The sequence below is a fragment of the Muntiacus reevesi genome, chromosome 5 (assembly GCF_963930625.1).
Source record: "Muntiacus reevesi chromosome 5, mMunRee1.1, whole genome shotgun sequence".
Taxonomy (NCBI): Eukaryota; Metazoa; Chordata; class Mammalia; order Artiodactyla; family Cervidae; genus Muntiacus; species Muntiacus reevesi.
The window spans coordinates 114,238,658-114,260,604 of NC_089253.1; the positions used below are offsets into that span (position 1 = coordinate 114,238,658).

The 21,947-nt window shown below is 44.6% G+C and overlaps 1 protein-coding gene across 2 annotated transcripts in view; it reads left to right on the forward strand.

The window, feature by feature from the left end:
- PTPN14 (protein tyrosine phosphatase non-receptor type 14) overlaps positions 1-21,947 on the forward strand; it is a 192,975-nt gene that overhangs the window by 152,206 nt on the left and 18,822 nt on the right. For both annotated transcript variants that reach the window (XM_065936217.1, XM_065936218.1), the window contains exons 10-16: positions 503-585; positions 3,206-3,263; positions 6,413-6,491; positions 8,524-10,007; positions 14,644-14,787; positions 16,493-16,711; positions 20,554-20,682. In XM_065936217.1, coding sequence (XP_065792289.1) covers positions 503-585; positions 3,206-3,263; positions 6,413-6,491; positions 8,524-10,007; positions 14,644-14,787; positions 16,493-16,711; positions 20,554-20,682 — 2,196 coding nt within the window. The remainder of the gene's footprint in view (positions 1-502; positions 586-3,205; positions 3,264-6,412; positions 6,492-8,523; positions 10,008-14,643; positions 14,788-16,492; positions 16,712-20,553; positions 20,683-21,947) is intronic.

Below are 21,947 nucleotides of genomic sequence, written 5' to 3' on the forward strand. Positions count from 1 at the left end.
CCCTTTACTAGTCAGCTCTGATGATATGGCCTGGTATTTTCTTTCACTGGCTTATTTGAATTTTCTTTGCCATCACAGCCCAAGCCTGATGTGAAGCAAACTGGTAATTGCCTTTCTGTTGAGTTCCTCCTTGAGAACCAAGGCAGTTCACGCACCTCTCTGCCTCTAATTGAATGATGCTTGATATCCATGCCACACTCTGCCTTGATTCATTTATTGATTTGCAAAGTACTCGGTTTGGCATGATGTAAAGACATGCCAGATCACTGGTGTAACCCCAGCGCCATGGACATAAAGGATTCTGTAGCAGGCAGATCTAACATCCTTGGGTGGGCTTCATCAACATGACTGCCACTGAATTTCAGCATGTTGGTATGTGGCTCAGGGGGCTACTTTGTGCCTGACATGAAGGGAGGAAGGGACGTGTCCTTGCCCAGAGGACTCGTAATGAAATGCATATATAAACAAATGTTTATTTTTTCCCCATTTCTTCTTTTCCAAGGATGATATCGAAAATGCCAAGTATATATCTCGACTGTTTGCTACACGGCACAAATTTTACAAACAAAACAAAATCTGCACCGAGTAAGTAAACATTTCATCCATCTGTTCCCTGGATGGCTTGTTCCAGCTTAAATTCCTATGCTTTCGGAATGTTGTAGATCACCTTTTCTGCTCACTCTTTCGCCTCATTCCTTGTAGAAAAGCTAAAGAGGCACGCTGAAGCGGGGCGGGAGGGAAAGCGCTTTAATGATGAAGACCGTCTGGTGTCGCCTCCTATGCCTAGGGGGAAAATGATTTGCAAATTGACTGTGAATGCTTGACTTGCTGGATGGACTGGCCAACATCAGTGCCTTTCCAACCTCCGCCATGAGTTTGGAGGAGCCGAGCGGTTCCCAATTTGCCAGGGCGCCCCTTCGTGTCAGATGTAGCGTGGGTTCAGAAGCGTGTAGCAGAGTGATGAGCCAACTTGAAAGAGAAGAAGCTGCTGTCATCCTCAGCCCCATGGCGCTCACACAGTTGGCTAACCCTGTGTGTGCTTCTGGGTCAAGTCACCCGCCTGTAAATGAGAGGCCAGGGTAATTAGAGGAAGACTTGGAAGACACTAATAGATGTCACAAATCCATGTGTGTGTTTTCAATTTAATTTGGAAATGGGGATGATAAAGAGAGTCTGATGAGAGAACTTAACCGTGACCTGACCTTGGATAGAGTGTGTCTGGCTCATGCTATCGTTGAATTTCCTCTGGTTGCCTTCAAAAGACGTTCCTCAGCAGAGTACCTCAGCAGTTGGGGCGCCCAAGGTGCTTAATTTTGTTTCAAAGAACTTCAGGGATGTAAATGCAAGAGAAGAACTGCTTTCCCGCTTCCACAGTGGACACATCCAAGAGTGTGAAAATGCTGTCCTAGAGCAGATCCTGCTGTAGACGGCACTGCTTTAAAACTGGAGGATCAGGTCCTGGCAGAGTTTTTTCCCTACGTGATGGAGACTCTTTTAAGCCAGTCTCTGCCACTGGTCACTCTTGGAGTCTGAAAGTATATTTGATAGTACAGGCAGTCAGCCCTCTGTATCTGAGGTTTCACATCTGTGGATTCAACCAACTGTGGATCAAAATATTTTTTAAAAATTCCAGAAAATTCCAAAAAGCAAAACTTGAATTTCCTATGTACTGGCAGCTATTTACATTATATTAGGTATTATAAGTAACCTGAGATGATTTAAACTATGTGGGAGGATGTGCATGGGTTATATGCAAATCCTATGCCATTTTACACAAAAGCATTGGTGAATTTTGGTATCTGAGGGGGTCCTGGAACCACTCCTCCTTGGATGTCAAAGGATGACGCTATTGGGTCTGCAAACAAAGTTTGCAAATGTAAACCAGAAGAGCACTGATTCGGGAGCAGCATTTTAAGCAGCCATATCTATGTGATGAATGCACACATGCATACACGTGCTCTCGTGCACAAACACACACCATTCTTGTGCACACACACCATTCTTTTGAATAGATTCCCTATAAGTCACATCTTTGCAATTTTCTGCTACTGCCTTTTATTTGTTGAGATGTCTTTGAATTAACAAGAATTCTATAGTTGACTTCCATAGGATGGATTTAAGAAGAAAATTGTTGTGAGAAGTGAATATCACTGAAGTCTTCTTGTTTGACCATATCTTAGCAAGTGGCTTTATTATAAAACTTTCTGAGTATTTGTATTTCTTTTGTGTCCTTTTCTTCTTATATGAGTGAGCATCACGTATTATACTGAAAATTAAGGAAACTCTGTCCTCCTTCGTACTTCTGTAATAATCATTCCTTTCTTCTTCCTAACCGGATATGGGAGGTTCCTATTCTCATATCTGATGAAAACTAGGACACTCTAAAAACACCCTCACCCCCCACATAGACAGTAAATTCTGTGTGCAGTCTCAGAGTCTCACCATGGACTACATGAAGGCTTGGATAGCTCTCTGGAGTTTATGAAATCAGCATCATCTGAACAGCATCCATCTCCAGAGGTCTCTGTTCTCTGACCTCTAAAAGATGGTCATTGATTTTTATTTCCCTTGTAATTCGTCTTTAGAAAGAAGCCTCATTCTTTTCATATTACTTTGTAAAACATTATAAAATATCTTACATTCCAAACATTTGCAAATAAAACAAGAACAGAAAAGGAAATTAAAATTGTCTTGGCTTCACCAACCAGAAATAGAAAATATTTTTGTTTTGCCATAATTCTTATATATTTGATATATAGGTTGGCTGGATCTTCTTTGCTGCTCTCGGGCTTTCTCTGCCTGCGGCAGTCTGGGGCTACTCTTCGTTGCAATGCACAGCCTTCTCTTCGTGGCGGCTCCTCTTTTTGCAGAGCACAGGCTCTGGGTGCACGGGCTTCAGTAGCTGCAGCGCTGGGCTCAGTAGTTGCAGCTTGAGGGCTCCAAAGCAATGACTCAGTAGTTGTGGTGTACTAGCCTCGCTGCTCCTCGGCATGTGGAATCTTCCGGGACCAGGGATTGAATCTATGTCTCCTGCACTGGGAGGCGGGTTCTTATCCACTGTACCATCAGGAAAGTCCCTGTTCTACTGTAATTCTTAACCCATTTTGTCTACTTTCCCCTCTTCTCCCTCTCTCATCTATCAGGTCATCTAGAGTACGTGGTAAATAAGAATAACCATCCTCATTTTTTTCAACTTTTCATGTAGACAATCCAATTCTCCACCCCCTATCAGACGCCAGCCCACCTGGAGCCGGTCCTCCCTGGTATGTATGACATCTTCAGTTATCAAGTCTGCTGACCGCTGGGGTTCACGTGTCCTTCTGTGGTTGATTTTGAGGGGAGGGGTGGCCAGGGCATCATGACCACGTGAGATCTGGTGAGAACGCAGAAGGACATCAGTCCGTCTGCTCTGCGGGTGGGTTATGCGCACCCATGGCCGTCACTTCTCTAAATGTGACCCCGGGTTCACCCCTGGGAGTCTTATTCCAGGCTGATGAGATCTTAGTCCTTCAGCATGCAGCTTACTGTGTGTGTGTTTTTTTCCCTCTTGCTTTATCACTGATCCTGATTTTTGCACATTTAGATATGTCATAATCTATGCAAATTCTTTTCTAATCACTGCCATAGTTTAATAAACTAGTCAGAAAATGACTACTTGGAGGAAATATTGAAGGAATCTAGTTGATGGTCTCAGGTAGAATATTTAGTGGGGAAGAAAATTAAGGTTAATTATTTTCTAATTTTATAGTCGACAGAATTTGAGTTGAGGTACTTTTCTACCTACTGTTAGCCTTAAAAAAAAACACAAAAAACGGCTCTCCTCACATAAATAAGGAAACAACTCATTGTCATGTGAATAAGGAAATAACTTATTCTAGGTTATGATTTATTTTACACAAAATCAAAATAAATAGATGGCCTTTAAATGTCTGTAGGTGAAGAGTTCCTTTGAATTGATGGGATAATAAAATTTTTCTTTATACATGATATATATCCTATAGGACATCTTTAACCTGTCATTTAAAAGGAACTATTTAAGGAATTTTTTTTTTTTTCCTGGAAAAGGCATTCACATGAATTCTTAGAATTCTAGAGTTTGGTCATCTTATCATCACTTGATAATTCCTGAGAACCCGTGTAAATACTATTAATTCTCTGTGTCAATGCACGATCTTTCACAAAAAGTCCTTGGAGATGTAGTGGGTTGCTTTGGACTTCTCCCCTGAAGCAGCAACGGATTTCCTCCTGGCATTGTTTTCTTTATTCTTCTCCTTTGTTGGTATTATTTCCCTTTTCCCTTCCTTAGAGGCCACACATCTTTACTAGTGAGATAAATGTTCACTTGTGTCCATGAAATGGCAGGGGAAGCAGAGTGTTTAAGGGCTATCTTGTGATTTGATCACATCCTGATTATCTGGAGAAGATGCAGAGGCTTTCCTGTTTCATTCGGATGCAGATAATCTGCAGGAAGCCGGGTTCCTGGCTTCTCCCTTTCCTCTGCCCTTTAGGATTAAACCGTGTCAGCAAGCGTTTCTTGGGATGAGTGAGAGTAAAACCAGATGACGTCACCTTTGCCTTTCCTAGCTGATAACCAGGGTTGCCGGTGGTGGTTTTTCTCTTGCTCTTCTGGCTCCTATACTGTGGCATCTAATTTGTTGTTGTCTTTGCAGATCTGGAAAGAAAAAGAATAATACACTGAAATATATAGAGATAGAATAAATAATACAATCCTGAAATGGTATTTGGAAGATTACTGTTATTACCTCTCACTTGTATTGCTTATACACTTATGTTGGCTCATAAACAGTGACTGACTTGTAGGATTTTTCTTTTTAAAGAACTTAAAGCAAGAGAAGACAGGGTGAGCCAACTTTGCCTTGCTGTGTATTTCTATTCTCTTGTATGAATCCTTCCCTGCTGGCTTTTGTTTTTTTTTTTTTTTTTGTCTTTTTTTGTTGACATGAAAATTGGCTATCCAGTCATGGAAAAAAAATGAGTTGAATTAGCTGTTACCAAAAAGCGGAAAAATATTTTTAAACTGCTAGTCAAAGACCAGCCAAAGAGAGATTTGGGAATGTTTAGAAGAACTGATACCCTTAAGTGCTGTATTAGATTGGTTTTACTTCTTTATTTCTTTTCCTCTTTAATTTTTTGATTTCTGGTCATTATATCTTCTTTATTTGCTCTTTTGATACGTAAACATTATTTGCAGAAAAGGAAATAGTAGATGAGTTATCAACACAGGTTCATACTGCCCCGTGTTCTTCAGTCTAGGGATACTAAGAAAGTGTGACCCCTGCTGGCTTTGTGTGGTTTTTTGGCTTGATCTCAACTTCTGTCCCAAAGCAGTAACATTTAAACCAATGTCTATAAGACAAACTTAAAGATAATCAAATAGAAATATAAGAGACCATCTGGTTTGGTGGTTTACAGGCTTAAAGTGTATTTTTTAGCATTACAACTCTTTCTTCAAACATATTTTTACTTGGAACCAAATATCTAAATAAAATGGATCATGTTGAAAGGAGGAGACTGATTTGATTGACAGGAAGCTGAGACCTACTGAGATTAAATGACTTCCTCTAGACCACATGAGCAACTAACCATGTTTCCTTTGTCAGCTCCCCAAATAGCAAAACTGTCTAAGCATTTCGGTGTTTTCTCTAAGAGTTTTACCCTCCTCTGCAACACGCGATTATTCAGATTGAGTGTAAATGGCCATGTTTGAGTCTTATGGCAATGAATCTTCACTGAAAAGGTAGATGATTGCATCTGTTAGGTTCTCTGCAAGACCTTTCCACATTTGGTTCTGCAAGGGGGGAGGGTCAATAAGTGGTCTTGGGAATTGCACACTTACTGTTATGGGTCCCATTTCAGATTTTATATGCGTTTGCAAGTGGGCCCAGCTTAACACTCCCCCACCCCTATTTGAGGGTGTTGTAGCAATGCGAACTTGGGTCACAGGTACAGCTATGCCGATAGATACACGCTTGTGGCTCTAGGAGGGACCCAGTTTTGAATAGAAGGAAACAGACTTCCCCTTGACTCTCCTTATGTTTTAGGTGGAACATCATAATATGCATGTTCTGAGTTATTCCTTTGAAGAACAGCACTGGGAGCTTTGCAAGGGTGTTAGAAAGTAGGCTATAATGAAGTCCCTTCATGCTGATTGCAGCCTCTTTCTCACGTTGAACCAGCCTCCCCGTTCCCCGCTTTGTGGGTCTCCAGTCTGAGGCTTGGTGATGAGATGAGGGTGCAGATGTGCAGAAGAGGGTGGGCTGAGGGGGAGGGCAGAGAATCCCTCGCTTGCCTCCTTGCAGGGATGAGCATGGGGCCCGTCGTGCGCTCGGGCTGGTGCCCGTGAGCGCTCCGGTGCGGGGCCTCCCACGTGTGCTGTGTTCTCTTGTTTCAGCCCCGGCAGCAGCCCTACATCCTGCCTCCCATGCACGTCCAGTGCGGCGAACACTACTCGGAAACACACACTTCTCAAGGTAACGCTGGCTTGCTGCTGTCCCTTCTTAAGACCTGAATTTGAGTACCGGGGATCAGTGCTGAGATTGTTTTGTTTTAGGTGACAGCGATACTTTTATTTTACCTTTGTCATGGTCTGAATGGCAGCAGTTTGGGGTTTGTGAGAGTCACGGAATACCATTTACCCCCGAGACGAAAACTTCCCCAGAATTGTGTGTGGAAGGAGTTGGGGGAAGACAGAAGGCGAGTTCCTCATCCTCGAAAATGGGTTAGAGAAGAGAGTGACAGCTAAGCCCAGCAGAAGACTCTTCACCTTCCTTGCCAGGGTCAGAGAGCTTGTAATAGTCAGCCAGGTTTTCATGGTGACAGAACACAGGCGTCCAGAATAATTGAAAGAAACACACATATAATCCCAGCTCCTCATTTTAGCTCTGCCTCTCCCCCAATCTCTTTCTCAGTGCACTTGTTAAACTGTTTCCTTCCTAGTCTCTCTGAACACTCCCCTGCAAAATGTATGAAAAAAAACCCATTTCAATAATAATGGTCTAATGATGAGCATTTATCGAGCAATTCTTTTCCTTAAGCACTGTTCTAAGTACTTGCACTGCATCGTCTCATTTCATCCTCAAAATAAACCTAGGAGATAGGTACTGTTGATGTCTTTATTTCCATTTGCTATAGAACCTGGGATACAGAAAGGGTATTGGAGGAGCTTGGATATGAAAATCAGTGTCTTAACTCTGGAGCCAGTGCTCCGTGATCATTTCAGTAACTGCATCTTAGAAAACAGATGGGATTAAACACTGGATGTTGACAGTGGGGTAAAGGATAATTCATTTCTGTGTTATCGTATGCTAGCTCTTCTGAATCTTTGCAGTGTCACAGTGTGAGCCTGGAAACTAAGATCATCAAGATGATGTAAGCAGACTAGCAAAAGTTACCCTGCTTCTATGGGAAGGCATCAAACCCATTAGAGGTGGACAAATGCAGTGTGTGTCTCTCCTAGTTTTCCTTGCTTCTATCATTTCATTTTGTCTATGTTCCCACCTCTCCTCTTTAGGCAGCCAAGTATTTTCAGTCACATTTTCTGTTTTTTAACCTTTTCTGCCTTTGAATTCCTCTACTCTGCTCATGCTTAAATCTACAGTGTACAAACAAATATATTTTGCCCACAGAAAAATGTGTTTGTAAGAGCTTGCCTCGAAAGGGTGTGTGTGTGTGTGTGTGTGTGTGTGTGTGTTAAAGGAACACTGGATGCATAGAATGGTCCTGACTTTAGAAATCCACTTTTTATCTCTTTGTTATTGTTGTTATTCAATCGCTGTTGTGTCTGACTCTTTATGACCCCATGGACTGTATGTAGCACACCAGGCCTCCCTGTCCTTCACTATCTTTTATCTCTTTAGGTACCTGTTTAAAGTATTAATAATTTTAATGTGAAATTGACCTTGGTGATGAAACCAAGTCTAGAGGCGGGTTTTAGACAGGGGTAAAATTATGCTCCTGAGTCTTATTTTGCCTTCCACTGGTTGCTGATCAGAACGAAGTAGCCATGCCTGCTGACATCCTGACTGTGTTACTTGCCTTCTGTCTTGATTAATGCTCGGCAGTCCCTTGGATACAGGGAGTTTTTCCATTGCAGTCAAGGAAGATCAGCTCCAAGAACTCCAGGTTCTTCACTTCCTGGCCCAAATATCCAACTCTGTCACTGAGCCCTGCATAAGAGGGACCAGTCTCCCTGTGTGAGGACCATTGTTGGTTCCTCAGGCCAAATCAAGAACTTAACCCAGCTGACAACAGTTCCATATGTACCTAGCTTCATTTGTTTAGATTCACTTTTTCTTTATAGTGTGCTTTAAAATATTCTTTCAGTATGTTGGCATCTTGCCCAAGAAATTGCTGGTTTTTTCTATGACCTATGTGGGTGGAGACCATGGGATTTCCCTTTTTATGACTTACGTGAGTTAAAAATGACCCCCATGAATGTGAGGACCAACTCAATGGAAGCAGGATGGTGTGGAGGTTCATGGGCCTCTGTTTGACTTCTTGCAGACAGCATCTTCCATGGGAATGAAGAAGCCTTGTATTGCAATTCACACAACAGCCTGGACTTAAGTTATTTAAATGGCACCGTCACCAATGGCGGCAGCGTGTGTAGCGTTCACAGCGTCAACTCCCTCAGCTGCTCCCAAAGCTTCATCCAGGCTTCTCCCGTCTCCTCCAACCTCAGCATCCCCGGGAGTGACATCATGCGGGCGGACTACATCCCCAGCCACCGGCATAGCGCCATCATTGTACCATCCTACCGGCCCACGCCCGATTACGAGACGGTCATGCGGCAGATGAAGAGGGGCGTCGTGCACATGGACAGCCAGAGCCAGTCCCTGCGAAACCTCAACATCATCAACACCCACGCCTACAACCAGCCAGAGGACCTGGTGTACAGCCAGCCCGAGATGCGGGAGAGGCACCCCTACACGATCCCTTACGGGCCCCAGGGGGGCTATGCGAACAAACTGGTCTGCCCGTCAGACCAGCTCAACCCCACGAATACCACGGTGCCGAGCCAGCCGGGGGGAGCCACAGCCATCTCCCACACGGTGAGCACCCCGGAGCTGGCCAACATGCAGCTGCAGGGCGCCCATAGCTACAGCGCGGCCCACGTGCTCAGAAGCTATCTCTTCCGGCCGCCGCCCCCCTACCCCCGGCCCCGGCCGGCCACCAGCACGCCGGACCTGGCCAGCCACCGGCACAAGTACGTCAGCGGCAGCAGCCCCGACCTGGTGACCCGCAAGGTTCAGCTGTCCGTGAAGACCTTCCAGGAGGACAGCTCCCCCGTGGTGCACCAGTCTCTGCAGGAGGTGAGCGAGCCCCTCACGGCCACCAAGCACCACGGCGCGGTGCACAAGCGCCACAGCCTGGAGGCGATGAGCAGCATCGTCAGGGGCATGGAAGCCATGACCCTGAAGTCGCTCAACATCCCCATGGCCCGCCGCAACACCCTCCGGGAGCCGGGGCCTCCCGAGGGGGGCCCTGGCAGCCACGAGGTCCCCCAGCTCCCCCAGTACCACCACAAGAAGACGTTCTCGGATGCCACCATGCTGATCCACAGCAGCGAGAGCGAGGAGGAGGAGGAGGAGGCTCCTGACCCGGTGCCCCAGATCCCCGTGCTCCGGGAGAAGGTGGAGTACAGCGCCCAGCTGCAGGCCGCCTTGGCCCGGATTCCAAACAAGCCCCCACCCGAGTACCCCGGGCCCCGGAAAAGCGTGAGCAACGGGGCGCTGCGGCAGGAGCAGGCGTGCCTGCCTCCTGCTGTGGCCCGGGCCAGGCTGCTGCGGCACGGGCCTGCCAAGGCCATCAGCGTCTCCCGGGCCGACCAGCTGGCCGTCAACGGGGCCTCTCTCGGGCCATCCATCTCGGAGCCCGACCTGACGAGCGTGAAGGAGCGGGTCAAGAAAGAGCCTGTCAAGGAGAGACCTGTGTCCGAAATGTTTTCCCTGGAGGATAGCATTATAGAAAGAGAGATGATGATTCGGGTAAGTGGCCGCCTCTCCCAGGGGCATCTTTGGAGGGATGGTTAAAGGTGCTGGTCCCCCACCCCGGCCCCCACCCCAGAGCACCCTCCCTGCTCCTTTTGGGTGATTCAGGCACACCTCCCTCCTCTGGGCATGGAAGAAAGCGCGAGGCTTATCAAGGAACCTGGGAGGATTTAAACATGTGATAGGATTTAAAAGTCACTTGCATTTTAAACAGGTAGGGTTTCATTTCACTAAACTTTGTTTTTTGCTCCTTCCATTCTCATTCATGGCTTCTCTTAGGCCTGCTTGGGGCAAAATGCTGTGACAAGGTTAGGATCTCACAGGTATGTGGTATTGAGATCAGTGTCTGAGCCAGCATTTTGGTGAATATATTCAGGGTCAGATTTCCCACTGCCTGAGCTGCCAGGAGCTCACCTTCCTCCATCTCCTGGCATTTTGTTTTTTTCTGGGGAAAGCAGTTTTTCCCCAGTTAAATATTAAAAGAGCAGCCTCCCTTCAAAGCACAGCTTTCTGTGAAGACCTGGATGTCAGGATTGCTCATCAGTGTTGACCATGATGTGTCCAGTTCATTTTCAGATCTTCTTTCAATAGATGGTCAGCACAAATCTATGAAAATTACAGTAAACTCGGAAGTATACAGTTGAGTTTGAATTCACCATTGAGCTTACTCCATCAAGAACTCACACATTCATACACTCAGCGCACACACGTGTAACATTTGACAATGCCTAATATTAGACATAAGTCACTCTTCTTCAGTATGTTTCCTCTGGAAGCTTAGTTATGTTGCCAGAGCAAAAGTATACACTAACAGTTGCATACCTAGAGCAACAAAGTGAATTACATCTTACTAATGAGAAAATTGCTGTATTGTATTTGCTACTTTACAAAATGTTTTATAATACCATTGCTACTCCTCCTGGAGCTGTTCACTCCCTTAAAAAAAAATTCTCTCATTATAACTACTCAGACCCAGATGGACTCTGCATGTACCACATCTGGGTGATAAGGTAGCCAGCACTTCTTTTAGGAACTCCAGCGCAGCTGTAACTTATATTTTGCTTTGAGGGAATTCATCAGACTTTCTTCATGTATAAGTCTCCCCAATTCTGCAGTGGGAGTCAACTTGTAAAGAATAGTAAAGAGTCAAAGTTTTAAGAAAGTCAAGTCCCTCGGTTTAGGAATCTAATCCATAGCAACGTTCCGGCTTTAGACAAACCTCAAGAACATTCTCAGCCTCACAGTTTTAGCCATCCATGGAGTATTGCTAGGAATTTGGTACAGGCATAACTTTTTCCACTTTTCGCAAACCTGGAGGGAAATTGTGAAAGATGTGCTTGTGCCTGTGGCAAATAAAACTGTTTGGCTGGGGGATGGAATGAAGTGCGGGGGTGAGTGCCTTGAGGAGAGCTTTCCACGTTTGGGAAAAGTAATCATTGGTAGAAAGGGAGTTTCAGCACTTCTGGGCCTCAGGCCCCTTTCACACAACCTGACATCAAGAACTCTTCAGTGCAAGCATTCACTGTTGCCATTTCCCTTGCTGACTGGCTGTTTATTACCACCTACATGGTTGCCTAGCCTCACTTTGGTTGTATTCATCCCCTTGTTACCTGTATTAAACAAAAGCCTGGAGCTGATACTTACGGCCCTGATTCCTCATATAGAGCTTCATGCATTATCACAGAGCAAACAGAAGCCTTTCTCACTGTTCATCCACGTGTCCTCCCATCCCATCCACTGGGTAATAGTGAATAGCCGATTTTACCTCTTAACTAGTTCAGTAACATCATTACCCCAGCCCTATATCATTTCCCCTTATTTTTTTTTAAAGGTGTACCTTTTTAAAAAAAATTGTTTTTTGTTTTTTGGCCACACCGCAGAGCATGTGGGATCTTAGTCCTTGACCAAGGATTGAACCGTGCCCCCCACATTTTAAGCACAAAGTCTTAACTACTGGACTGCTAGGGAAATCCCTTCCCTGATTTTTCCCCAAATCCTACATACTAGTGAGCTCAGGGGCAGCCACCCTTGGCTGTTGTCCCGACCTCAGGAGGACTCAGAGGGTCTTCAGTGAGCCAGGCCAGATGGTGACCCGAGCCCTAGCACTGGAGCTTGGGATGGGTCTCCCTGGTCTTTCTGAAGAAACTCACCCCCACATCTCAGGTGCCTTACTCTGGTCCCCATCATGGGTAGATTTTGCCTGACTTGTTAGGCATAGCTAAGAGAAGGCTCTCAAGGCCTTCCTAGAAGAGAAAACCAAGTAGGAACTGGAAGCAGACAGCTATGGTGAGAATTTCCCCTGCAGGCAGCCCTCTCTCTCCCTTTCTGGAGTTGCTTGTCCCCTTGATGGATCGTTCAGGCCTGGGGTGTGGATAGTGCCTCCTGCATGCTTCCTGCTGCTGCTTTGAAGGCATTTCACTGTCTGCAGTTAAATCTTTGAATTCATTATTTTTGATCTCTGTTAATAAGCGGATAGGATAAATGAGGAGGAGCTAAGAGAAATAGTTTATCATTGGGGTTTCAGTGTTCCCTGGGTAGTAATCCTTTCCCAAGAAAGACAAGTGAGTTGCTTTTTGTTTTGGGTCGCCTTATGGTGCAGTGGGAAGGAAGCAGAAGGATCTGAGGACCGTTTACCAAAAAAAAAAAAAAGAATCATTGCTTTCTCAAAATTTTGCAGAGGACTGAAACATTCTCAACTAAAAGAGATAACAGCAGGCAGGGAGGAAATTCTCCTTTAGAAAAACAAACTAGTGAGTAAGTAAACCAACAAAACTCTCAAATTTAAATCCCGAATGTTCAAAGTCTGCCCAGGGTTGAGAAACCAGGATCATTTTTAAGAGTAGAATATGTTTTGACCCTTTCTCACTTTCCCACAGTTAATCCTCCTCTGGGATGCTCCTTCGGTTTATCTGATGGGTTAGCCCTGTCACGGGACCCAGCACCTTACTGACAGCATCAGTCACAGAGGCCAGGGCTCCACGCTTCTTTTTCTTAATTGAAGTATAGTTGATTTGCAGTGTGTTTCCTGGTGGCTCAGGTGGTAAAGAATCCGCCTCAATGCAGGAGACCTGGGTTCTATCCCTGGGGCAGGAAGATCCCCTAGAGAAGGGAATGGCTACCCAATCCAGTATTCTTGCCTGGAGAATCCAATGAACAGAGGAGCCTGGCAGGCTACAGTCCATGGGATCAGAAAGAGTTGGACACGACTGAATCAACACACACAACAGGTGTTCTATCCTCTACCAATACCATAGCTCCACAAGACAGTTCTCTAGGAAGTAAATTTCTAAAGGACAAACTAAGAACAAAATACCTGAAGGTTTGAAAACAAAACAAAACAGAACACGGAGTGAGATCACTCCGTCATCTGTGGCAACCAAAGGGACTTGCAAACTGTGGATGAAAATTGTAAACTCTGTAAAACTCATCTGTTTCTGTGCTTTATAGAGTCCCTCTGTCCTTTTGTCTTCTAAGACAAAACTGTTGGGTGGAAAATGCTCCTGTTTTGCCTTAAGTGATCAACTGGAGATTGGTTCACGCCCCAGTCATCTTAGAGGAAGTGGGGAAGCACAGCTGTAGGCAAAATAACAGGGGCCAACAGTTTCAGAGTGTCTGTGCAGGTGAGCAGAGAGGAGTCACGAAGTCATAAGCAAGGGCCAAGGGTGGCCTGCGTGGCCCCCAGATCATGCCCTCCCAGGGTGTAGTCACAGCCAATGGGGCCCCGCTGTGGTCACTGGGAGCCATGGCATCCATTCCTGTGAGTCTTCTGGGTAAAGCGTGAAGGGTCCTGCTGGGGGCTCATCTCAGGTGGTTCCAGACTTTGGTATTAGCGCGTGTGTTAAACTTTATCAGCTCTGCTTCTGGAAATAATATCCCAGGGACCAGAGAGATTCAATATAGAGTTAACACCTCAGTCCTAGCCCCTCTGAGTGGGAACTTGGGAAGGAAGTTTTTTCTTTACCTCTGTATGTATCCATCCTCTTATCAATGGGACAGTTTTTCTGCTATATCCTTCTGCTTCTCTATATATTCATTCTACTGATTTTTGAGAGTTTGATGTTGAAACTCCAATTAAAAATCTTTAATTTTGCCACTTAAAAAAATAACGGTAATATATAGTGGAACTGTGTATAACCTTGTTCTGTGTTTTCCACGTTTCCTATAAATGTGTTATCAGACTTTCATAATTTAAAAAATAAAAATCTAAAAAAAGAATGCAGCAGTTTTTATAAGCATTTAATCTGCATAAAAGGTCCATTGCTGTGACTAGCTCTGATTATTCATGAATCTCTTTCTCTTTTCTTTGTCCTGTCTTCCTTCAGTGCTGTCTTCCTAAGGTGACTCATGCGTGCTCTTTTTGTGAGCCCTACGGCAGGGTGTATTTGTGTAGATTCTCTGCTCTTGTCTATTTGTTTCTTTACTCCATTTTTAAAGAAACGCTCAGGAGGCCCAGTGGAGCCGGCTTCCTCGGGCGCAGTGGGAATGGAGGGGAAGGCTGTGTTTGAATTTGCCCTGCTAATGGTAATTGTCTGCATTCCTTGGCTGGGGAGTTATAGATTTGGGGAGATTAAAACACATTCCAGCATTCTCCTGGTATTACAAACAATGAGAACATGCCTTTTCTTGCCGCAAGAATCTAGAAAAGCAGAAGATGGCAGGCCTGGAGGCGCAGAAGAGGCCACTGATGTTGGCAGCCTTGAACGGACTCTCAGTTGCTCGGGGCTCAGGGCGGGAGGAGAGTCGCGTCGATGCCACCCGAGTTCCCATGGACGAGAGGGTAAGCGCTGGGCTCTTCATACGCGTGACTCATTCTCTGTGGTCTTAGGATTCTGACGCTCTCTCCTCGCCCAGACACGCCAGCACGAAGGTGTGTTTGACGAATTCATTCTCCAGCTTGAAGATGAGTGCGACCTGGGTTGTGCTGCATTAGACTGATCCTTTCCAATATCTCCTGTTTCTTGGTCAGGCTGGTTCAGTGATGACGCCTGGAGACACCAGCCCCGGCCTCCGGTCTGTGTGGCCTCAGTCAACCCACATTTCTCTGGGCCTGGTTTTTTGTTTTGCAGAGTGAAGAGGTTAAGCCCTTGCCCTAGTGCTCAACTTCTGTGATTTTTGTGAACAAGTACCCTTTATTAGGGAGGAATTATTTTACCCAAGCACTTATAGAATTCTTTAATATGCTGGTCCCTTGCTAGGAGCGTCCCAGGTGGCGCTAGTGGTAAAGAATCTGCCTGCCAATGCAGGAGATGCTAGAGACGCAGGTTTGATCCCTGGGTAGGGAAGATCCCCTGGAGTAGGAAGTGGCAACCCACTCCATTATTCTTGCCTGGAAAATTCCATGGACTGAGGATCCCGATGAGCTATAGTCCATAGGACCTTGAAGAGTCGGACATGACTGAGCAGCTGGGCACATGCTTGGCTATAGAGTATGACTGATATAAAATTGTTAGGGTAATGCATTGTGAGAACTTTGGTTTTGAAAAGCAAAGAAAGTTGCATGGTAGTGTTTCAGAGGTGAACAAACACGCTCCTATAGTCCCTGAAATTGCTGTCAGGTTAAAAAACAGGTTGTGTAAATGTAATAGAGTGCCAGTAAGATTAGGGTTAGGTTTTGCTGACATATATGAATTATTAGCATGCTCTGAGAGCCAGAAGTGTCTTACTTTTTTTTTTTTTTTTTTTGCCACACCACATGGCATATTCCCTGACCAGGGATCAAAAACTGTGACCCCTGCATTTGAAGCATAGAGTCTTAACCACCAGACCCCCAGGGCGGGTCCTAGAAGGGTCTTTTAAGGCATCATTTAATCCAGTTAATACCATGTTATTGTAATTAGTATTTTGGTCATGGGAAAAATAAAAGAGGGGGGTGTCTAATCTGCATGACTAGAGAACTATGGATCAGTATCACCTTAAAATTTAGCTAAAAGCAATTACATAAGTGGAGAAAAGGATTTTTTTGATAACTAAGGTTTAAAAATCTCCTTATCACTAGAACTTGAAACAGCAGGTGGCTTAGTGGTAAAGAATCATCCTGCTGATTCAGGAGACATGGGTTGAATCCCTGGGTTGGAAGATCCTCTGGAGGAGGAAATGGCAGCCCACTCCAGTATTCTTGCCTGGGAAATCCCATGGACAGAGGAGCTTGGCGGGCTACAGTCCATGGGGCCACAAAGAGTTGGACACAGCTGAGCGACAGAGCATGCATACACGTTAATAACAAAATGCTAATTTTGAATTTCAGCTCTTGCCTAGTCTGGCAGATTTGTGCTGTTTAAGGTATGAGCGAGGAGGCAATTGGTTATTAGACAAGAGAAACGTGCAATATGGTGAATGAATGAGACCGAATAATCAAGTTTTGATTGTCCATCTTGAAACTGCTGATTAACACCCTCGCTGTAAATATTTTGAGAAATCTGGTGGTTTTGTCAGAGTGTTTGGATCAGATTATTCAGAGAGCTGAAGATCACCTTCTGTTGCAGTTCAGAACCCTGAAGAAGAAGCTCGAAGAGGGAATGGTGTTCACAGAATACGAGCAAATTCCAAAGAAAAAGGCAAATGGCATTTTCAGCACAGCGGCTCTGCCAGAAAATGCTGAGCGCAGCCGAATCCGCGAGGTGGTTCCCTATGAGGAGAACCGCGTAGAGCTAATACCAACCAAAGAAAATAACACAGGCTACATTAACGCCTCCCACATCAAGGTAAGAAGGGGGGCGTGTTGGGAAGGCTGGTCGAAGATTGCTGGGTTAACGGTAAAAATGCAGGAGGAGAAAATAGACAGGCTGCCACTGCGCAACTTGGCTGGTCCTCAAACCCCGAGGGAGTGTTCAAAAACTCTCGGAGTTTTTCTTAGTCAACTCGAAGGCCATGCCTAACACTGCAGAGAGAAGGAAGCCCAGTGGCCTCAGGGAAAACCTCAGGTCAGCTATTTCTGAAGCTTGATTGTGTCGGAGGATTTAGCTTTTTCTTGTCTCTGTAAGGGGTAACTTTTCAGGAAACTCACAGGTCAAGCTGAGGGTTGTCCCTTTCAGTTTGTGATTTGCAGGCGATGGAGGCTGTGGAAGTTACAGGCGCTGTATTTCTGTCACTGGAGTTTTTATGATGGTCAAGAGTGACAGAGAGTTGTCATTTCTCACTTGTGATACTGGTTATGCGTTTTATAGCTGAAGTCCCAACTTTGTATGATATTCACGAGTGGACTAATTTAACCATCAACCATAATGGTGACGTTGATAATGAATTTTACAAGGTTTGCCAACATTATTCAATGTATTTGAGTCATTACATTTTTGTTAACTAGTTTGAATACTCCAAATCTTCATATCTCAGTATTTCATAGACTTTAAAGTTAGTCAGCTTAGCTTTACTTCAGTTAGAATTTAGAGTTATAGATACATATATGCATGCAAACAAGTTTTCCCTAAATAGCTTAATTTCACCAGGGCCCCTAATGACAGAGCATATTTGTTTAGAATGTCACCATTTGCCCTGGCCTCCGAACTAGGGGAATTATTTGTAACTAATGTGAATTGTATCTGGGTAACTGTTACAGCTGTTCCAGGATGGTTTTCAACAATACAAGGTTCACATTAGTAGTCTGTTGTGGTCAATAACTTCAGAAACCTACCTCTGGCATTATTTCCTTTCTTCATTGAAATTTTCAACTGTAGCCAAATCATAGGTAGGTTCCTTTGAGCCTCTAAAATACAGCCAGTTGTTGGCCTGTGTAGTTCAAACAGCTTTGATGCAGAATGTGGAAACTGTACCACTGTTGGTATAGTGTTTTTGTTCACTGAGCATAGATAACCGCATATTTTTCTACTGGAATATAATTGCTTTATAATGTGTTAGTTTCTGTACAACACTATGAATCAGCCATATGTGTACATATATCCCCTCCCTCATGAGCCACCCTCCCATTCCACTCTTTTAGGTCATCATAGAGTTTTTTTTTTTTTTTTTTTTTGAATGTCAGAAAGTCCTGTCCAAAGAAATAGGATGGCATAACTCTCATGGATCATAATTGTGTATTTTACTCATATTTTTGAGAGTGAGAACTCTCAAAACAATAATAATGCAATAAAAAACAATGAATAAACGAAAACAATTAAAAAAAAAATCTGAGCCCCATAGAACTCTGAAGGAAGCTGACAGTGGTGAGTTTCCTGGGCTGAATTTAGGCAATGAAACAATGACTGAAAAAATGGACTCAAAGATGTGGATCGCACAGCTGCTTCTTGCTAGAGTATCTGTGAAAATCTTCCACAGCTGTAATATACTGTCTTCTTTTGGCCAAATCGCCCTCCTGTTTTCCATCTACCCTCTGGAAAAAGCTGTCAGTCTGCATGGGCTGTGCCCGTCAGGCATTGTTAACAGAAACGTGATTCCTCCATATTCTCCGAGGCCCACATTTCATCTTGTGGATCTGGGTTAGACATGGGTGCGTTTAATAGACCCAGAGAGCTTGCAAGAACTTGTCCTTGTTTTCTGGAATATAGTTGTATATCTTGCCAGTGTTTCCTCCCTGGATGCCAAGCAGCCATTAACACAGAACAGAGATTTGTTTGCTCCAGAGGTGAAATCACATCTGTGAAACCTACCTCAGTAGCATTGGCAGTTGTGTTTTTAATGCAGCTTTTAATACTCTCCTGTCAATACTTGGGAATATGCTGAAAGGCCCCAGGCAGCAACATATTCTGGAAGTATTTATGGCTCCTATATGTTGGGTGCCAGAGAGGATAATGTTTAAAAGCATGATTCCACAGATAAGCCAAATTCCTAGCCAGCCAGCAAATACATGAGTGTCATCTCCCACCAGTACTCAGAAAATGGATTTTGCTTGCCAGCATTGACCTAAGCATGTCTTGTGTAACGAGATAGTAACTGACATGGTTTTTGTTTGAATCAAATTAGTATATAGTTTCATAAAACAAATGAGAGAAAAAGTTACAAACAGTGATCACTCCATTACCCCTAAAGCTATCTTGAGATCCACACCAATTAATGTGTAAGGAAGCCTGACTTGGCAATAATATCAAGGCACAGGAATGAAGGGATACCCAGAAAGAGTCCCTCCAAAGGCCCCCGTTTCCCCATGCTAGCATCACCTCCCACACTTGGGGCATGCCTTTTTATTGATAAGTCTCCACTGCTGATATTTATCGCTGCAGAATTATCCTCCAAATGTGGGCTTTAAAAATATTCACAACCTAAAAGTTGAGAGTTATGCTTTATTTGGTGGGGATTTTTCAGGATTTAAAGCCAAGGAGACAGCATCTCAAGTGAACCTGAGAGACTTGCTCCCCAGGGGTGAGGGGAGGAGCTAGGTTATATAGAAGTTTTGCAACAAAGGGCGGGTAGTCAGAACATCAGAAGATTATTATTATTTTTTTAAGATTATTGTTAATTAAAGAAAACTGTATAACCCACGTTAAGGAATTTAGCACTTCTCTGTGTATGGGAAGATGCAAGAGTCTGGGCTCACTGAAATCATTCCTTTGATGCGCACCTCAGCTATCTGGGGCCATCATGGTCTTTTCACCAGCTGAGCTCCCTAGGGGGCTCACCATGGGGAGTGGCTGCTAGAGGGCGGGTGTTCTTTCCTTCCTGGGTCCCCTCAGGGCTCACCAGCTCACCATCCGTGCTGGTGGTGACTGTGATATCCTTGTTTACTGATATGGCAGGAAATACTCCATTTCTCACTAAGGTCACCCTGAGCTGTGTAGGGTGATGATTTTGTTATCCAAAACCATCTCAGGATTCCAGAGTTCAGTTGGACACTATCTGCAAAAGGGGCAGGTGGTGATGAAATATCGAGTACTGTTGGCTTCTGTGCATTCATAACACCTTTCCTGTATAAGGTACAGAGCAGCGGGTACAACAGAGGTTTACACACACTTCCTATCAGGGCAGTGGTAGAGGGACATTGTTATTCCAAAGGGGTGTTATGCCATGGTAGACTTTTCTGTTATTTAAAAGGATGCCACAGAGTACTGTTTCTCAGACCATGGACCACAATATGGTAGTGGGGTATGAAACCAATTTAGTAAAAAAGAGTTTGTGGGGGTTGTTTGTTTTTTTTTGGCTTTTTTTTTTCATGGATAGACTATAAAAAGGAGAAAAGGATGGTAGTTATCAATACATTGCATATTGGAAACATAACTATTATATCTGTAAAAATTGTTAGATTATGCACATATATATTCATATAATATTATACATGTGGATATCTATATGTATATATATATGTGTGTGTGTGTGTGCATATGTGTGTGTTTTTAACATGCGCTGATTTGTACATAATTACTGTGGGTTGAAGACCAAAACCCATGAGGTATATTTTGATAAGCTTGAGTGACATGATGTTTTCATGTGAAACTGTCACCAGCCACTCCTGGTCTCAGGGCTGTTGATAATGGCACTAGCACAGTGGACCTAAAAATGTTATCCAGGGTTTTCAGGTGGCTGCAAAAGGACCTGTGGTCAGCATGGAATTCTGTCCTGGATTTGGGGTTCATTCTCTGATGCTTCCCTTGGCTTCCAGGTGGTGGTCGGTGGGGCAGAATGGCACTACATCGCCACTCAGGGACCCCTGCCACACACATGCCACGACTTCTGGCAGATGGTGTGGGAGCAGGGAGCGAACGTGATCGCCATGGTCACTGCAGAGGAGGTAAGCGGAATGGGCACCCCGCCATCCGTCCCCGGGGGAGGGAGTGGCCGGAAGGTGAGCTTTGTGGCCGCGACTCCGCTGCGCTGTCCTCTTTCTGGCATCGCTTCTCTGCAAATCCTTTTCTCTCTGACACGCCTCTCTTTTCTCTCCTTATTTCTATATAGGTTTGTTTTGTTAAGATGATTTATTGTTAGGTCCCATCTTGATCCAGCTTTTAACTCTTTTCCTTGAATCGCCATGTAGTACAATTAAACAAACAAACAAAAAAGAACCGGACTTCAGTCCAGCCAGCTCCCTTTTGTTGTGCCCAGCAAAGCAACGGTCTTTCCATCGGAGTCTGAGAACTTTGGGGGAGCTCCTAGTAACTCGGCGTATATTCCCACACCCAGGGCATGGCAGCTCACAGGCTCTCCTGTTTATCAGCTGAAAAAAGACCAGAAGCTGTTATTTCTGTAGAGGAGGCCTCTATTCTTTGAGGAGAGAGGAAAAGAAAACCTTTTTCTTCCTTTGCCAAGTCAAACATAGTTTTTCCATTGTAACTGAAGAAGTCTGTGTGGTGTTGCCAAAACTGGCATATACCCCCAGTCCATCTAGCAATTCACTCAGAGCCTGTTGTCTTTAGGGAAAGATGTTTTGTGTTTCTTCTCTTGTCACAGTCTAAATTTTTTTTGTTTTAAACCACTTCCTTTGGTTCCCTCCATTAAATTTTACCTTATGGTTTGAAGTCATTTAAGGGTTAGGCTTCATCTGGGTGTTTGGGTTTTTTTTTTTTAAACCATGTATCACATGCTTCCCTGGTGGTTCAGATGGTAAAGAATCTGCCTGCCCTGTCGGAGACCCGGGTTCGATCCCTGGGTTGGGAAGATCCCCGGGGGCAGGGCATGCAGTCCACTCCAGTATTCTTGCCTGGAGAGTCCCATGGACAGAGGAGCCTGGCATGTTACTGCATACCCATTCCCTAACACCTTTTAAAGGATAGGAAACAGAAAGAGGTGAAAAACGAGTCATACTCCTTTTATTGACTCTTCTGAGCAGATGCTTTCCAGAACAGCCCGTTAGAAGGTAGTGATGAAAGGACTTTGGGCCCTTTCGGGCCAGCTGTATTTCTCTAGGCTGACCTTCTGTCCCCTCAGGGAGTAAATGCTCCTTAAAGCCTCTAGTTTTATCACCCTATTGAATTGCATCCCTAGAAGGGATTCATTCCATTGGAAACAATGTCCTTGCCCTCTCTGCTGACCCCAGGCAGGGACAAGGTGGTAAACACG